Raw genomic sequence first — 19,529 nt, 5'->3', positions numbered from 1 at the left:
ATTAGACTAATTTGGAGAACAAAATAGCATAACACCTACTTGTCTGAGCAAAGTTAATCTTTAAAACTACCTTTGAATTATATGCTGTAACATCAGAACCCTTTGAATTCAAAAGAAGCTATGGAACAGAAGCAGAGTGAAGTGGGTTTTTTTTACTCATGGATTTAGTGTCCTGGCTGAATAAAAAAGACTAAATGATTATGCGACAGCTGCCAAAGTTCAGGACTTTACCTAGAGATCAGGCTCAATTTTTGCTGAGACACAGTTTGATTTCAACTATTGCTATAAGTGAGAGAAGAAAGTTATATTATTATGATTGTGAACTTGCTGTTTTTAAGTAAAGTAGAAGTTACTGATCATTTAATTAGCAAAAAAAGCTGGTACAATAGAAAAAATTAAGTTTATGAACAAATTATGTTTTTAGGACTGAAAAGTAAAAATTAGGAATGAGGACATTAATATTTTCAGGTAGCATTTCCCAAACTGTGTTCTGGAATATCAATACTCATATCCCAGGGAGACATTGATAATATTCCTTGGACACCCCAATGGGATTCAGGAAGCCCTACATCCTAGTTTGGTTTTATTTGGCTCTTAAATAAGCTTAAAAGTTTCATCTTTTTTTTTCATTGTCAAAGCATACACTTAATAAAAATAACACAGGAAAATATTATAAATGGATTGATCTACATTCCTGATTTAGTACATAAATAGGACATTGTATTTTGAGCCTTGTTTTCTTTTTTGTTGTTTTTTTAATCCTTCTCAAGGACGTTTTCCTTGAATTTAGAGAGAGAGAATGAGAGAGGAGAGAGAGAAAGAGAGAGAGAGAAACATCGATGTGAGAAAGAAACATCAATTGGTTACCTCCCATACTCACCCCGACTGGGGATCAAACTCACAACCTAGGTGTGTGCCCTGGCCTGGAATCAAACCTACAAGCATTTTGGTGTATGGGATGATGCTACAACCAAGTTACGTGATCTGGCTGAGCTTTGTTTTCTGTTCAATATTTGAGACCCTTGATATTTACTATATATCACATTTTGCCTTTATTTTTAAAAAGAGGAAAGGTATAGGTATAATAAAATTAGTTGTACTGAAGATTATTTGCCTTTTTCTTCACATTTTGGAAAGACTTTTCATGTTATCAGAAGGTAAAAATCCACATTTAAAGGAAAGAAATGCCCAGGAACAAGGCCAGACATAGAAAGTGCCTGATATAAATTATATTTTACATTGTGGTTTTTTTTTTAGTTTTTTGTTTCTCTTTTTTTTAAAATTTAATAAATCTTTATTGTTCAGATTATTACAATTGTTCCTCTTCTTTCCCCCATAGCTCCCCTCCACCCGGTTTCCACCCCACCCTCTGCACTTACCCCCCCCCCCACCACTGTCCTTATCCATAGGTGTACGATTTTTGTCTAGTCTCTTCCCGCAACCCCCACACCCCTTTCCCCCCGAGAATTGTCAGTCCACTCCCTTTCTATGCCCCTGATTCTATTATATTCACAAGTTTATTCTGTTCATCAGATTTTTTATTCACTTGATTTTTAGATTCACTTGTTGATAGATATGTATTTGTTGTTCATAATTTTTATCTTTACCTTTTTCTTCTTCTTCCTCTTCTTAAAGAATACCTTTCAGCATTTCATATAATACTGGTTTGGTGGTGATGAACTCCTTTAGCTTTTTCTTATCTGTGAAGCTCTTTATCTGCCCTTCAATTCTGAATGACAGCTTTGCTGGGTAGAGTAATCTTGGTTGTAGGTTCTTGCTATTCATCACTTTGAATATTTCTTGCCACTCCCGTCTGGCCTGCATAGTTTCTGTTGAGAAATCAGCTGACAATTGTATGGGTACTCCCTTGTAGGTAACTAACTGTTTTTCTCTTGGTGCTTTTAATATTCTGTCTTTGTCTTTTGCTCTTGGCATTTTAATTATGATGTGTCTTGGTGTGGTCCTTTTTGGATTCCTTTTGTTTGGGGTTCTCTGTGCTTCCTGGACTTGTAAGTCTATTTCTTTCAGCAGGTGGGGGAAGTTTTTGGACATTATTTCTTCAAATAGGTTTTCAGTATCTTGCTGTCTTCTTCTGGCACCCCCATAATTCTGATGTTGGTATGCTTGAACTTGTCCCAGAGGCTCCTTACACTATCTTCATATTTTTGGATTCTTTTTTCTTTTTGCTTTTCCGGTTGAGTGTTTTTTGCTTCTTTGTATTTCAAATCTTTGACTTGATTCTTGCGATCCTCTAGTCTGCTGTTGGATCTCTGTATAATATTTTTTATTTCAGTCAGTGTATGCTTAATTTCTAGTTGGTCCTTTTTCATATCCTCGAGGGTCTTGCTAAATTTATCGGCCTTTTCTAGAAAATTCTTGAAAAACCTTATAAACGTGGTTTTGAACTCTATATCCAGTCGTTTGCTTTCCTCCATTTCTTTCATTTGTGACCTGTTTCTTTGTCTCCACATTTTGGCTGCTTCCCTGAGTTGATAGAGTGGCTTTGTGTGCTAGGTGTCCTATAGGGCCCAGTGGCTCAGCCTCCCCAGTTACCTGAGGTGGACACTCTTGGTGCACCCCTTTGTGGGCTGTGTGCACAGTCTTGTAGTTAAGCCTTGATTGTTGTTGGTATCACTGGGAGGAATTGACCTCCAGGCCAATTGGCTGTGAGGATCAGCTATGTCTATGCTGGGAGAACTTCTGTGCTGGAGACACCCTTATGGGAGAAGACTTGCAAAAGCCTCTGTGCTCAGCTTGAATGGGTCGGAGTCTCAGGGTGGAGCAGACAGCATAGGTTTCCCATCAGCTCTGCCCTAATAGGCCCCTGTGTATCAGTGTCCCATGGTAATCGCTGCAAGCACCTCTGAGAGAAAGCCGCCCTCGAGTTCCGCCTGCTGCCAGACAGTTCAGTTTCTCCCCGAATGAGTCTGAGTCCCCAGAGTCTCGCCTGGAACTGGAGTTCAGTGCAGTTGGGAGCTTTTGTCTCCCTCCCGCTTGAAAAAGCCAGCTGCGTACTCAGTTGCCTGCCCTCTCTGTGCGTGCACCTCAGTACCTCTGCCTTCCACAGTTCCTCTGAGTCTCAGTGTGCTTTTCTCTTTCCTGACAGTCCAGTTTCACCCTGTATGAGTCTGGGTCCCCAGAGTCTCGCCCAGAACTGGAGTTCAGAGCAGTCGGGAGCTTTGTCTCCCTCCCGCTTGAAAAAGCCAGCTGCGTACTCAGTTGCCTGCCCTCTCTGTGCGTGCACCTCAGTACCTCTGCCTCCTGCAGCTCCTCTGAGTCTCAGTTTGCTTTTCTCTTTCCTTCTAGTTGTAGAATTTCCACTCAGCCAGGCTTCCTGTGGTTCTGGATGATGTCCGTTTTGTCTTTTAGTTCTAGTTTTGAAATTGTTGTGCGAGGCAGCAGTTTAGATGTTTACCTATGCTGCCATCTTGGTTTCTCTTACCTTAAAAGTTTCATCTTAAGGTATTTTTCAAGTGCATCTTCAATTGTGGAGTATGTGATGCTCACAGAACTTAATGAATAGTTTTCATCATTATGACAGTTATGTTTGCTTAAGTATAAACCTGACTGTGGCTAAGTTTCCAAAACTTCACCTCTCTCATTTTTCTCTGCTGTGATTTTCTTATATATGGATTGACACAGTGTCTTGGAGATATATATGAATTTAGTTTTACATACACACACACACACACACACACACATATATATATATATATACACACACTGAGTGGCCAGATTATTATGATCTCTGAAGGCATAATAATCTGGCCACTAAGTGTACTTCTCTTGAGCACCTCATTTATTTGATATCAAAGATACTATAAATTGTGCACCTGATCAGTTTTCCCCTTTGCACTGGCTGATAGAAAGCTCAGGGCAAATAGGTGGTTGATCTCCAGCAAAAGTCCAGAATACTTTTGGTACCCATTTGAGATACAAATACACTGAGTGGCCATATTATTATGCATTCAGAGATCATAATAATCTGGCCACTCAGTGTATATAGTAGAGGCCCAGTGCATGAATTCATGCACCAGTGTGGTTCCTCGGCCTGGCCTGAGGGATCAGGCCGAAACCGCTCTCCAACATCCCCCAAGGGGTCCTGGATTGCAAGAAGGCACAGGCCAAGCTGAGGGACCCTACCAGTGCACAATCGGGGCCAGGGAGGGATGCGGGAGGTTGGCCAGCTGGGGAGGGACTGCGGGATGGCTCCAGGGTGTGTCTGGCCCATCTGGCTCAGTCCCGATCAGCTGGACCCCAGCAGCAAGCTAACCTACCAGTTGGAGCATCTGCCCCCTGGTGGTCAGTGCACGTCATAGTGAGTGGTTGAGCAGCATTAGCATATCATTAGCATATTACACTTTGATTGGTTGAATGGATGACCGGACGACTGGACACGTAGCGCGCATATATGTATATATATATATGTGTGTGTGTGTGTGTGTGTGTGTGTGTGTGTGTATATATATATATATATGCATATACACACACACACTGAGTGGTCAGATTATTTATTATGATCTCTGAACGCATAATAATCTGGCCAGTGTATATCCTATATAATAAAAGGCTAATATGCAAATATATACACATACATACACACACTGAGTGGCCAGTGTATATCCTATATAATAAAAGGCTAATATGCAAATATATACACACACATACACACACTGAGTGGCCAGATTATTATGTGTTCAGAGATCATAATAATCTGGCCACTCAGAGTGTGTGTGTGTGTGTATAAATTTAATACATCTATAAAATTAAAATCTCAGTTGAACACATTTTATCCACAAAGAAATTAGCTTGAAAAGTTGTTCCTTAAGACTGGTTTGATGCCTTTTTCCTGGAAGGAGAAGTGAATTTTAACATAGAAATAGTGCAGAAAAAAAAGTAAGCAGGGGAAAATCTGACAGGAAGCAACTGAATGTAAATGCAGATGCACTCTGGTGCCAGTGGGGGACAAGCTGTTCCTTCTTCCAAGAGTAGCTTCCAAAGTGGTACACATTGTTTTAGGCCTGTATCACATAAAGAAATACTTTTTTTTCTAGAAATACTTTTTTTCTTCTTAACCTGATCACTGAAAAGGACAATCAGATGAAATTACATATGGGTAGGATCCTTTTAGCATCAGGGTCTGTCACTGAGCCCTGGGCAACCTATTTGTACTCACCATTGCACGGTGATTCTAACATTAGGCTGGCAAATTGTGCTGTCGTCTAAAAATATTGTTGAGCATGAGCTGTACTTTGCACGAAGGTGACCTGGAGCTACCTGAAGGGAAGGGGAATAGAAGGAAATATCACAGTAAGTTAAAGCTACAAAAGTGTGTTTTTTCTTGGTTAAGATGTCAAACAATTAAGCATTACAACTGTTCTCATACTCTATGAATGCTTTATGAATGCTTTAGTGAGATATCATGTGCAGCGCTATGGTAAACCCATTAGGTGCTCTAACTTGCAACCATGAAATCTGAGGAAGGGGTCATATAATCCAACTTGGCAAACACCTATGATAAATTCCCTTTATAATAATGTAAAACATTAAAAATAAGACTTCCGTGCTTTTTGTTTTCTTAACAAATGAAAAGCAGCTGAGATTTTTATTTCTATTCTTTATTTTCTACATTGAACCATAATTCTTTAGGTAATATTGAAGGAAGAGCATTTTATTGAAGTAAATGAAAGCTAATAATAACTATTAGTTCAGGAGACAGTGTGATAAGCCACATGTATTTGCATCAGAGGTGTGTGTGCTGGGGCTGGCCTATGGCTAACAAGCTCAGGGGCCAGAGTTCTCTCTGGCCCTCAGTTTCCTTATCTTAAGAGTATTGCTTTAAGATTCTCTCACATACAACACCCAGAAAAAACAACTATGAGAATTTAACTCTCACTGCATGTTTAATTAAGACTACCATTACATTACCCAAATGAGTACCTCAGAGAACACTCCACATTACTTTATTAATTCTATTCTCTAATCAGGGGTCCTCAAACTTTTTAAACAGGGGGCCAGTTCACTGTCCCTCAGACCGTTGGAGGGCCAGACTATAGTTTAAAAAAAAAAAAACTATGAACAAATTCCTATGCGCACTGCGGGCCCGGGACGAGTCGGCTGCTAAGCAGGACAGGCAGCGGCACCCGGCGGGCCGGATAAATGTCTTTGGCGGGCCGCATGTGGCCCGCGGGCCGTAGTTTGAGGACCCCTGCTGCTTGACACTCATCAAGACCCTGCCTCATCACGCCGCTCTCTGACTACAAGGCCTTTTCTTCCTCCCTTTTCCAGCAAGTTAACTTCCCACCTACCTCCGGGATACCTCTGCCAGCAGCCACACTTCACAACTTCTCCTTTTCTCTGCATTCACACACCCGAGATACTACTTGTTACATGGTCTCAACTGCTTCCAGGGCATCCCCCTCATAAAAAGTGAGCCTCCCGAGGGAAGGCAGGACTTGTACTCCTCTTCTACCTCTAGCTGCTGAGCACAGAATCTAGGCAGGGGTGGGCAAACTTTTTGACTCGAGGGCCACAATGGGTTCTTAAACTGGACCGGAGGGCCGGAACAAAAGCATGGATGGAGTGTTTGTGTGAACTAATATAAATTCAAAGTAAAGGAGCAGAGGGGAGAGCAAGAGAACCGGATAGAACAGCCGGATCAGGCCCGCGGGCCGTAGTTTGCCCACGGCTGATCTAGGGCAAATTAGGAGTTCAACAAGTGTTTGACTAAGTGTTTAGAATCAATTACAACTGGAAGGTAATTGATACAAATTAAAACTTATCTACTGTGCTATCAGAGAGATGACAGGAAATTTTTGAGAACCTCTAGAGAATAAATTAACTTTAAAACACTTTAGAAGTATTCATTTATTTTAAAAGTACTTATTGATTTTCAAAGAGCCCAACAATATAACAATAATCAAGTTTGGAAACAGCGTAAGCTATGTTAGGACAATCCTTTGAAAGTAAAACTAATCCCAGTCGCTGTAACAAGTTGGAAGTAACAGTAGCATTCTTTAACATCACAGAACACCAACATTTTTTAATATGCCTGGTTTTGTTAGTGGCAAAACGGCACCAGATGTTAGATCTCAGTCCTTGAGTTCAGCGGAGAACGAATTTAGAGTCAAGAACTCAAATTATAAGAGAAAATTTATGTAGAAAGCCACAGAGGTAGAAGAGAGCCAGCTGGTCTGCATGGGTTCAGGGAACAAGTTATAGAGGCAAAAGAAGGGCCCTTGGAGCTTAGGAGAAAGAAAGCAAGGATATACCTGGCTGGGGAAAGAAGAGGGGGAAAGGCACTGACTAACTATAGAGCAGCAGTCGCCAACCTTCCAGGCCTCATGGACCACCAGTGTCTGCGGACCACTGGTTGGTGACTGCTGCTCTAGAGAGAGAGCGAGCGTGCGTGTGTTCACTGGGTCCTTCGTCTTACGAGTTTTTATGTAAATGTAGAAATTTTAGGGGAGGTCATCAAGGAGGATCTCAAGAGAATATTCATGAGCTTTCCAGGTGTCTCTTCAGGGTTGTGGTCTCCACTTACTGTTCAGTGCCAGGGCAGGGGTGATTAGTCATCACAGCTGGTCCTGAGGCAGCCATGGCATTGCCCCTCTAGCCTTGCTGCTTTCCTTGGCCTAGAGCTGAAACACAACTGAGGCCTAGATGTTATCTCTAGTGTGACCAAAACTCTGTCTCTGTGGTCCACAGACTGAGGCTTTGTTCCTCCGATCATTTGATGCAGGTCAGAACCTCACTGTCCCGAGGGCTTAGTGCTTAAGGGAGTGGTCGTGCAAGGGCTTGCATGGGAGTCATATGAGGCTAATTCTCTGGCCGCCCTGTTCCTCCTCTAAGGAGGTCAATATGCTGGGGTGAGGACAGTTCAGGGGAGGGTCTGAGCCACATGACCAGTGATCTAAAAGGTCAGGATGTGTAAACCACATGACAATCCATTTGCTAGGGGAGGAAAGGTCACCCTGGGGGCAAGGTCCCACCCTACAATATTTAGTTTCCCAGTTTTGCCCATTGCTAGGCAGGTCAAATTTTCTGCCCCTACTGACATACTTGGCCTATTCTTCCTCATTGCCTAATATAACAGTTATGTTGTATTTTAAAACAAATTCACATGAGCCTACCTTCCTCATCCTATATAATAAAAGCCTAATATGCTAAGTATCTGGTTGACCAGTCATCCATTCAACCAATCAAAGTGTAATATGCTAATGATATGCTAAGGCCGCTCAACTGCTTGCTCTGATGTGCACTGACCACCAGGGGGCAGATGCTACGACCGGTAGGTTAGCTTGGTGCTGGGGTCCGGCCAACTGGGACTGAGTGAGATGGGCCAGACATGCCCTGGAGCACTCCCGCAGTCCCTCCCTGACTGGCCAACCTTCTGCGTCCCTCCCCAGCCCCGATCATGCACCAGTGGGGTCCCTCGGCCTGGCCTGCGCCCTCTCGCAATCCAGGACCCCTCAGGGGATGTCAGAGAGCTGGTTTCAGCCCGATCCCGCAGGCCAGGCCAAGGGACACTACTGGTGCATGAATTCGTGCCTGGGCCTCTAGTATTAACATAAAATAGCTTTCGTCATGCTCTCATACTTTCCCATCAGTCTCCCCACAAACACACAAACAACAGGACAAGGAGAAAATCTAGTTGATATCTTTGAAAATATAGAGTATTTAAAAATTGCCAGTAGTGAATAGTCAGAAATTTCTTTATCTATCTATATAAGGCTAATATGTTAAGTGTCCTTCCCACCTTCTGACCAGTCGCTATGATGAGCACTGATCACCAGGGGGCAGACGCTCAATGCAGGAGCTACCATGACACGCATAGAGAAACAGCACCACAGGCCTGGCGCCCAGAAAGCAACACTCAGCTTCCCCCAAATGGGACACAGGCTCCGCCATCACCCTGGAGTGACAGCCCACCAAATTGCAGCCAACGCTGCTGAGACACCCATGATGCAAAATGCAGCCCATAGTCCAAACCAGCCTGGAAACGGTTGCTGTGGGTGCTGAGTAATCATGTCACGTAGCAATGCCCAGCTTCCTCTCCCTAGCGACCAGCCTCCTTGAAGTTCCAGGAACACAGGTGGAAATATTTTACACTTTAACCAAATGTATGTGAAGCGTTTTCCTGTGCCTCATCTCATTTGATCCCCACAGAAGTCTTGGAGTAGGTAGATAGGAGACTTGGTGGAATCTTATTTTCTTTTCATTAGCCAGAAAACAAAGACTTACAAAGCTTAAAAACTTGACCCGACTGAAAAGAAGATATGGTGGACCTTGAAAATGACTTCAGGTTTTCTTACTGTACAGAATATAGTCAAACACTGCTGCAGTTAAATATTTTACCCTTTGTTCTCCCTACATGATCTACAATAATAATCTGCTTCATGTTGATATTTACTGCTGTGTTGCTGACAATTACCTGAAAGAGAAGTTGGGGTGCTTCACTGGGCTGGAAAAAGTTTAGCTAAATCAGAAAGCAGGTCTAATTAAGCAAGTTTATCCATATATATATATATATAAAAGGCTAAGTTGACTCACGCATGCGCGATACATATAAGGCTCTCACCGGTGCCAATAGCACGTGTGTGTTTCAATCTGTCATTATCGATCGTGAATTTGGTTGACACTTCTATTATAGAGAAAGGGCGAATAGCGATATTAAGATATTTCTTCTAATTAATTTCCTTTCAATGTGCACGAATTCGTGCACTGGGCCACTAGTATTATATAAAACACCATTTTGCCTATTTCTGATGTTTTATTTCAAGGCCACTTATTCCTCATTAACCAAAAGTTCCAGATGGCATTTTTTTTTTTAAATCACTATTTGGGGGAACAAATTCTCCTTCAAGCCAGTAATGTCTTAACTATAACTAAAACTCTGATATGTTCCTTAAGCTATGCAGTTAACACGTAATTTACTTTTGGGATCTCAAAAGGACAAATACAGCATAAAATATGAAAACTCATTCATATACTTTTATTCTAAACTAGAAGCCGGGTGCACAAAATTTGTGCATGGGAGGGGGGTCTCTCAGCCTGGTCTGCACCCTCTCGCAATCCAGGACCCCTCCATACAATCCAGGGGGATGTCTGACTACTGGTTTAGAGGTTAGAAAAAAACCTTGTGAGAGAATAAACCAAAACAAAACAGGCCACTCCAGCGAGGGTGGGTTCTGAGGAGCTAGGGTTAACTTTCTGCTTGAAGATTCGCCAGGCCAGGGAAGAGGGGAGGAAGGAGTGAGTGTGTGTGTGTGTGTGTGTGTGTGTGTGTGTGTGTGAGAGAGAGAGAGAGAGAGAGAGAGAGAGAGAGACTCCCCACAAAGACTCCAAACTCTTTTGTTCTAAAGCACAAAACTTTGCTTTCCCCATGTTTATTGCATGTCTAAACACAAACCATCATGTACTTCAAGCAACATGTATTAGGGAAGGAGAATGCAGCCTTAAAGCAAAGGGTGGGGGTGTCAGAAGTGAGTAACTCCTTTCATCCCCCCAGCGGAAGCTCCTCGGGGGCCTGACTCTTTGCAAATCCACATTTATCTCTTATCCTGGAAGGAGAAGGTCACGGGGACTGCACCCATGATACTCGCCCCAAGTTTCATTTCCTCACCCTCCTGGCTCGCTTTCCATCCCACCATTGATCCAGTTAATGGGGTTGAAGGTCTGCAGCTGGATGCCTCCAGGCGGAGAGTGAACTGGGGGCCGGGTGGTCCAACTCTGAGGCCCCTGCGTTGACGCCCCAGCCCTGCCAGCTTCCTGCCTGTGGGCAGCAGCTCTGGGTGTTCCACCCCACCAGGCACCAGACTCAATCTGACTGGGTGCACGTAGAGATTGGGTGTCTCTGGGGTGGGCGGGTCTGTGGCTAGTGCCTTTGAATTACATGCCGCTGGGGGAAAAGAAAAGCCTCCCCAGAAAGAGGTTTTTCAAAAGCCTTCAGGGACCAGGAGGTTGGCCAGCCGGGGCCTTCCTTCCCCCAGCTGCCAGCAGCTGGCCCCGCCCTGCACCTGCACCCGCCTTGGCCTGGTGCCGCCAACATACGCTGCCACCTGCCATCGGTACCCCGTCCCCATTGGGTGATCGGCACCTGCCAGCCAGGGGGAGGGACCGGGAGGTTGGCGGGCAGGCCCCAATCAGGCGATCAGGTGGTCAGTGTGCGTCATAGCAACTGGTCATTCTGGTCGTTTGGTTGTTCTGCTGTAACGGTCGCTTAGGCTTTTATATATAGAGATGGGAAGTTATCTTTTAAGGTCACTACTATACAGGTGCAATACGGCATGTAAGACAGCATAATAACTTCAATTATGACCAAAACCTATAAACAGGGGAGTAAAAAGAACAAGAAAAAAAGGCACCAAAATACAGACTAGTTGGTAAAGCTTTGGGTGATATTTGCTCCCATTTTCCTCTATTTAAAATTTTTTGCTATTATAGTGGTTTGTATTTGAAAATATTAATGCTAAAGCATTGAAAATTTTTAATTAGACATGGGCTCACAGCTCTATGAGGGTTCATTTAGTAAATCAACAAGGCGCAATCTACTGGCTAGATTCAACCAAAGAAACACTGAACACTTCATCATCACTCCAGTATCAAATAGCTAGTATCCAGTACAGCAGCGGTCACCAACCTTCCGGACCTCACAGACCACCAGTGGCCCGCAGACCACCGGTTGGCGACTGTTGCGCTAGGTCCGAAAGGTTGGAGACCGCTGGTTTAAGGAAACCTTTGGAGCAGCGGTCGCCAACCGGGCGTCTGCGGATCACTGGTGGTCTGTGAAGTCCGGAAGGTTGGCAACTGCTGCATTAGAGGGTGGCAGAATTAAGCTTACTAGCAAAGTCTGGATTCATTGGCTGCCAGAAGGTTACTTTCCTTTTATCTTGCTTGAAATTTTAAATAATTGTTGTTTATGGTTAAAACTTTACTATTGCTGACTTCCAACCTTCATAAACTATACTGACAAACATCAAGATTAAAAAAAATGCAAATATATATTAAAAAAAGCTAAAATAATATTGACAATTCATTTAATGTTCATAGGTATTTCAGTTGGTCATTAGAATAGACAGGAACAAAAATCCTACTGTATCTTCAATTCGTTCACTACAAATTGCAGAATAGATGGACTTTTAATTTATAATCTTTGCAAGGAAGGGAAGGGGTTCCTTAGACTTAAAGTTTAATAGCAAAGACTGGAAAAATAACCATACCTAGAAGTCTAATAAATGACAACCCAAACCTTACTATCCAGTCAAGTACCTGTTGAAATCCTGCCCCCACCGATTGTGCCTACTGTCTCATCTTAAGCCATCAACAACTAAAGCTGAAGTGTACTGTTTTCTCTAGACTTTTTCACAAGACAAGTTTTGGCTATTCAGAATTAAAAACTTTTAATTAACTTAAAAATTTCTAACACTTTATGCATTAATGAAAACTGCTCCATCAATGTTGCACACAAATGGTACAATATGGCAAAATTCATGGTTTGAATAGAATTCTTAATCAAGACTTTAGTAGAAAGGTGTAGCATGCTAGCTATAGGTTTAACCAAAAATAATTCTCTGAATTAATATTATTAATTTTCTTGAATTAAAACTTTATTTTTTAATTAAATTTATTGCGGTGACATTGGTCAACATGAACATACAGGTTTTAGGTTGAATTAAAACTTTAAACTTTGACTTACACTTTAATGATAGGTTCTAAGTATGAGTTAGAACCGGTAAGTTTGAGATTTGTGGACTGACCACAAATCTATTTCCTTTTAGAGCTATGTCATTAGAATTAAAGGCATAAAAAAAGCTATACCCAGTATAAGGTAAACAGCAGATGATTTTTAATGTTTGAGAGTTGAAGACTACATAAATGAGTGGCAACTAACATGGCAGAACAAAGGAGAAGCAGCACACCTTGGTGCCTACAGAGCGTGGCTGGGAAAGAAGTCAGAAAGCCAGTCTGTCTTACAGAACCCAAGGCAGGCTGAGAATTGGGGCCCCAAATTCTTGCAATGAAGCCCTGTCAGTTAACTAAAGTTCTGCTCACTCCCAGCACTTCCAATTAGATATCAAAGGCAGCCAGAGACCACCACACTTCTGAAAGAAGCCAAACAGTAAGAGAGATGAAAACAGAATGGCTATTACCAACAAGACAGGTAATAAATGTTGGAGAGGTTGTGGAGAAAAAGAATCCCTCATTCACTGCTAATAGGAATATAAACTGCCACTATGGAAAACAGTATGGAGTTTCCTCAAAAAATTAAGAATACAATTACCATATGACCCAGCAACCCCACTTCTGGGTATCTACCTCAAAATTTTGAAAACATTTATTTGCAATATATGTACCCCTATGTTCATTGCAGCATTATTCATAATGAGCAAGACATGGAAACAATCCAAGTGTCCTTCAATAAGTGAATGGATAAAGAAATGGTACAATGGAATACTACTCAGCCACAATAAAAGATGAAGTTCTGCCATTTATGACAACATGAATATTATTATGCTAAGCGAAGTCAGTCAGAAAAGGCTAAGAACCATGTTATTTCACTTATATGTGGGATATAAAACTAAAACTTGTGGACACAGACAACTGTATGGTGGTTACTAGATGAAAGAGGTGGGGACGGGGGGTAGTAAAGGGTAAAGGGGTCCAAATATATGGTGAAGGCAGATGATTTGACTTTGGTGGTGGGCACACAATGCAATATACTGATCAGGTATCACAGAAATGTATACTTGAAACCTATATAATCTTATTAACCAATGCCCCAATGAATTCAATTTTAAAAAATCTGAACTCATAAAAAAGTTGAAAACATTTCCTAAAATCTCCATGCTAAGAACATCACATTTTTTAGTGATTACTTAATAGAGCAACTTAGACGCTATGGTATCAGCAAATGAGTTGTCCTGAATAAAATAAACTACTGCATTAAAAAAAAATTATTGGGAATAACAACATTCAGAAGTAAATAAAAACTTAAAAAAATAATCCCTAACCTCAGAAAGGAAAAAATTTGTATTGGTAAAAAAACAAAATGCTATAAAAAAGAATGACAGGATATAAAAGGACATTATAAATTAAAAATAAGATAAACAAAACAAAGAATGATAAAAGGGTTGGAACACAGAGTCAAGGAAATCGCCAAAGTAGAAAAAGACAAAATGAAAAATAAGAGAGGAAAAATTTAGAGATTCGTGAAGGAATACTGCCCTAAGAGTTCCAAATTTCCAAGTAATGGGGATAAATAGAAACAAGAAGGAATAAAGAATAATATAAAAGAAACATCCTTAGTTAAGTTTATTCCTAGGTATCTTAATTTTTTTAGTGCGATGGTAAATGGGATTGCTTTTTTAGTCTCTCTTTCTGTAAGTTCACTATTGGTGTATAGAAATGCCATAGATTTCTTGGCATTAATTTTGTATCCTGCTATATGGCTGAATTGATTTGTTAAGTCTAATAATTTTTTGATGTAGGCTTTAGGGTTTTCTATGTACAGTATCATGTCATCTGCAAATAAGGACAGTTTTACTTCTTATTTTCCAATTTGGATGCCTCTTATTTCTTCTTCTTGTCTAATCGCAATGGCTAGTACTTCCAGTACTATGTCGAACAGGAGTGGTGAGAGTGGGCATCCCTGTCTTGTTCCTGTTCTTAGGGGAAATGAGTTTAGTTTTTGCCCATTGAGTATGATGTTGGCTGTACGTTTGTCATATAAGGCTTTTATTATGTTGAGGTATGATCCCGCTATTCCCACTTTGCTGAGAGTTTTTATCAAGAAAGGGTGTTGGATTTTGTCAAATGCTTTTTGTGCATCAATTGATATGACTATGTGATTTTTATCTCTCAATTTGTTTATGTGATGTATCACATTTATTGCTTTGCGGATATTGTACCATCCTTGCACCCCTGGAATAAATCCTACTTGGGCATGGTGTATGATCTTTCTGAGGTACTGCTGAATCCGATTTGCTAGAATTTTGTTGAGGATTTTGGCATCTATGTTCGTGAGAGATATTGGCCTGTAACTCTCTTTCACTGTGTTGTCTTTATCTGGTTTTGGTATTAGGGTGATGCTGGCTTCATAGAATAAGCTTGGAAGTGTTTCTTACTCTTGAATTTTTTGGAATAGGAGGTAAAAGACCTATATGCAGAAAACTACAGGACACTGAAAAACTAAATAAAGGAAGACATAAACAGATGGAAGAACATACCATGTTCAAGGACTGGTAGAATCAACATCATCAAAATGTCCATACTATCCAAAACAATCTATAGATTCAATGCACTCCCCATTAAAATACCAATGGCATATTTCACAGACCTAGAACGAACTTTCCAAATATTCATCTGGAATAAAAAAAGACTCCAAATAGTTGCAGCAATCCTGAGAAAGAAGAACAAAGTTGGTTGGATCTCAATACCAGATATCAAGCTGTATTACAAAGTCACTGTTCTCAAAACAGCCTGGTACTGGCACAAGAACAGACATATAGGTCAATGGAATAGAATAGAGAACCCAGAAATCGACCCAAACCACTTTGCTCAACTAATATTTGACAAAGTAGGCATGAACATACAATGGAGTCAAGAGAGTCTCGTCAATAAATGGTGTTGGGAAAATTGGACAGATACATGCAAAAAAATGAAACTAGACCACCAACTTACACCATACAAAATAATAAACTCAAAATGGATGAAGGACTTAAACATAAGATGGGAAACCATAAAAATACTAGAGGAATGCATAGGCAGCAAAATCTCAGCCATATGCTGAAGCAATTTCTTCACCGAGACCGCTCCTAGGGCAATGGAAACTAAAGAGAAAATAAACAAATGGGACTACATCAAAATAAAAAGCTTTTGCACAGCAAAAGAAACCATCAACAAAACAACAAGAAAGCCCACTGCATGGGAGAACATATTTGCCGATGTTATCACTGATAAGGGTTTAATCTCCAACATTTATAGGGAACTCATACAACTTAACAAAAGAAAGATAAACAACCAAATCAAAAAATGGGCAACAGACCTAAATAGATACTTTTCGAAAGAAGACAGAAGGAAGGCCAAGAGACATTTGAAAACATGCTCAAAGTCACTAATTATCCGAGAGATGCAAATCAAAACAACAATGAGGTACCATCTCACACCTGTCAGAATGGCTATCATCAACAAATCAAAAAACCACAAGTGCTGGCAAGGATGCGGAGAAAAAGGAACCCTCTTGCGCTGCTGGTGGGAATGCAGACTGGTGTAGCCACTATGGAGAACAGTATGGAGTTTCCTCAAAAAACTAAAAATGGAACTCCAATTTGACCCAGTAATACCACTTCTAGGAATATATCCCAAGAAACTAGAAACACCAATCAGAAAGGATATATGCACCCCTATGTTCATAGCAGCACAATTCACCATAGCTAAGATTTGGAAACAGCCTAAATGCCCATCAGCAGATGAGTGGATTAAAAAACTGTGGTACATATACACAATGGAATACTATGCTGTGGTAAAAAAGAAGGAATTCTTACCATTTGCAACAGCATGGATGGAACTGGAGAGCATTATGCTAAGTGAAATAAGCCAGTCAGAGAAAGATAAATATCACATGATCTCACACATTTATGAAATATAATGAATAACATAAACTGATGAACAAAAACAGATCCAGAGACAGAGAAGCATCGATCAGATGCTCAAACCTCAGAGGGAATGTAAGGTAGGGTGGGGGTAAGGGGGAGAGATCAACCAAAGGACTTATATGCATGCATATAAGCCCAACCAATGGACAGAGACAAGAGGGGGGTGAGGGCATGAGTAGGGGGAGTGGGAAGGCAATGGGCGATAAGGACACATATGTAATACCTTAATCAATAAAGAAATTAAAAAAATAAATAAAAGAAACAAAAATTCCCACCCTCGCTGGTGTTGTTCAGTGGTGAGAGCATCCGCCCAGCACCAAAGGGTCATGGGTTCAATTCTCAGTCAAGGGGCACGTACCTGGGTTGCAAGTTCAATCCCTAGCCTTGGTCAGGGCGCGTGCTGGAGGCAAACAATCGATGTCTCTTTCACATCGATGTTTCTCTATCTCTCTCCCTCCCTCCCTCTCTTCCACTCTCTCTAAAAATCAATGGAAAAAATATTCTTGAGTGAGAATTAACAACAAAAATATTCCCTGAAAGTAGTTAAGACCTGCAGTCTTGATGACCACAATAAAATGAAAAGGTACATACCAAATCACATTATAAAATTTCAGAATCCCAGGAATACAGAAGGTTATAAAAGTGTCCAGAGAAGAAAGGGATGAGGGAAATTACTAATATTGGTAATATACAACATATCATACAGACAAGAATAAAAGATGTTTCTATTATTTTCTGTTGACAAATGTCAACAGACTTTGTCAACAGAAAATAATAGAAACATCTTTAGAACTGCAAAAATTAATTTCAACCTAGAATTCTGTACTTTATTAAATAGAAGGCATTTCAGAGAGGCTAGATCTCTAGAAAATGTCTGCCCATGTATCCTTTCCCAGGAAAAAGTGCTCCAGTAAAACAAGGGAGTATAACAAGACAGGGGAAAATATACACCCTAGGACAATGATTTTCAACCAGTGTGCCGCAAGAATTTTTAAAACATGCAATACCTGACTAGTTAGACAGGGGCACTGACTTCTTTTCCTTTAGATTGTCAAATAATAAAATGACAACAGGCAACACAACAATACATGTCCTGTGTGAGTGAATCAAAATTACACCTTTTTTGGGGGTCAGATCAGCAAACAATATATATTTTTGGTGAGCTGCAGAATTTTAGTAATTACTTTATATATGCCATGAGATGAAAAAGGTTGAAAATCACTGATCTAAGACATATGGGATCCAACACAAAAGAACAGTTATGTGTGATCCCAGATGACCTTAAAGGAATATGCCAGAAAAAGAGGGACAGAACAGGCCTAGGGAAAACAAGTCTATACTAGAATAGGATAACAAAGGCTGGGAAAGACGGCTTCCAATAAAAAATGGAACAAATGTGTTCAGTAAGTGGAAAATATTTTTGACAAAACTGTGACAAATGTTATGGGATTTTCTGGGCGGGGCGGGGGGAGCTAGTAGAAAACAGAAAGTGAATATAGCAAAAAAATTAATTCCATACACACAAAAATGAGGACTTAATTAGGTATTAGGTTAATGTAGCATAAAAGTAGTATTTCTGTCTGACAGTTATCCTTTTCTGCCAAATTACTAGATAATTAGGTACAAAATATGTTATTTTTGAAAAATGGGAGACCAGCCTACTTGCTGCATTTGGCTGTGTGAGATCATGTTGACTAGGAAGAAGGGGGTGGATTATCCTGGAGAAGTGTAGAAGTGCTCAAATTTCAGTAATATTTGAGAAAAAGAATGAAGGGTATACAATAAAGAGGCATAGCCAGAGAACTCTATGGCTCAGCAGTAAAAAATAAGTCATAATAATGTAAACATTGATTCTGATTTAATAAAAACCATGATACACAGAAACCAAGATGGTGGCATAGGTAAACACCTGAACTTGCTGCCTCGCACAGCATCTTCAAAACTACAACTAAAAGGCAAAACGGACATCATCTAGAACCACAAGAAGGCTGGCTAAGTGGAAATTCTACAACTAGAAGGGGAAAAAAAAGCACACTGAGACTCAGAGGAGTTGCAGAAGTAAAGTGCAGAGGTATGGAGGTGCATGTGCAGAGGTATGGAGGTGCGTGCATGGAGAGGGCTGGCAACTGAGTACGCGGCTGGCTTTTTCAATCCGGAGGGAGACACAAGCTCCCAACTGCACTGAACTCCAGTTCTGGGCAAGACTCTGGGGACCCAGACTCATACGGGGAGAAACTGGACTGTCTGGCATCGGGTGGAACTCGAGGGCGGCTTTCTCTCAGAGGTGCTTGCAGCGATTACCAAGGGACACTGAGACCTGGGGGCCTCTTAGGGCAGGGCTGATGAGAAGCCATTGCTGTTTGCTCTGCCCTGAGATTTCGTCCCATCCAAGCTGAGCATAGAGGCTTTTGCATATGAATGGCCTGGTCCTTTGAATTCTAAACTTACATAACAAACTGCAGCTGAGTCAGAGAGACCCAGAACATTCAAAAAGAAGGTCCAAGGCCCCACAGCAGCTTGCATTGCTTCACAGCTGGGCCGCATCTGGGCACCTCCAAAACCCAAAGAAGAGGAATCTGCAGATCTCTCTGTAGCTCCTGCTGGGGGGCCTCAGGCAGAGGCTAAATTAGCACCTCCTTGGAGATCCAAGAGCCAGTGTACCCAGTAATCATAGTGGGACCATCCAGATTACAGCTCCTCAGATCCATAAGGGACACACTCAGGGGGCAGACTCAGTGAGCACCAAAGCCCCACTGAAGCAAGTCTTGCATCATAAGGGTGTCTCCAGCACAGAAGTTGTCCCAGCATAGACACAGCTGATCCTCACAGCCAATTGGCCTGGAGGTCAATTCCTCCCAGTGATACCAACAACAA

At 41.3% G+C, this 19,529-nt stretch overlaps 1 protein-coding gene across 4 annotated transcripts in view; it reads right to left on the bottom strand.

The window, feature by feature from the left end:
* LOC308253051 (cyclin-Y-like protein 1) overlaps positions 1-19,529 on the bottom strand; it is a 143,267-nt gene that overhangs the window by 95,674 nt on the left and 28,064 nt on the right. For 3 of the 4 annotated variants that reach the window (XR_013961090.1, XR_013961091.1, XM_080678082.1), the window contains exon 4: positions 5,177-5,277. The exons of the other annotated variant lie outside the window; for it this stretch is intronic. Coding sequence is in view for 1 of the 3 variants with exons in the window: in XM_080678082.1 (XP_080534208.1) it covers positions 5,177-5,277 (101 nt within the window). In the remaining 2 variants the exon portion in view is untranslated. The remainder of the gene's footprint in view (positions 1-5,176; positions 5,278-19,529) is intronic. 4 annotated transcript variants of the gene reach the window in all.

The sequence above is a fragment of the Plecotus auritus genome (assembly GCF_963455305.1).
Source record: "Plecotus auritus genome assembly, chromosome: 1".
In the NCBI taxonomy this organism is placed as follows: Eukaryota; Metazoa; Chordata; class Mammalia; order Chiroptera; family Vespertilionidae; genus Plecotus; species Plecotus auritus.
Note: the sequence above shows the minus strand (reverse complement) of the source record. Positions and strands in the feature narration are given on the sequence as shown.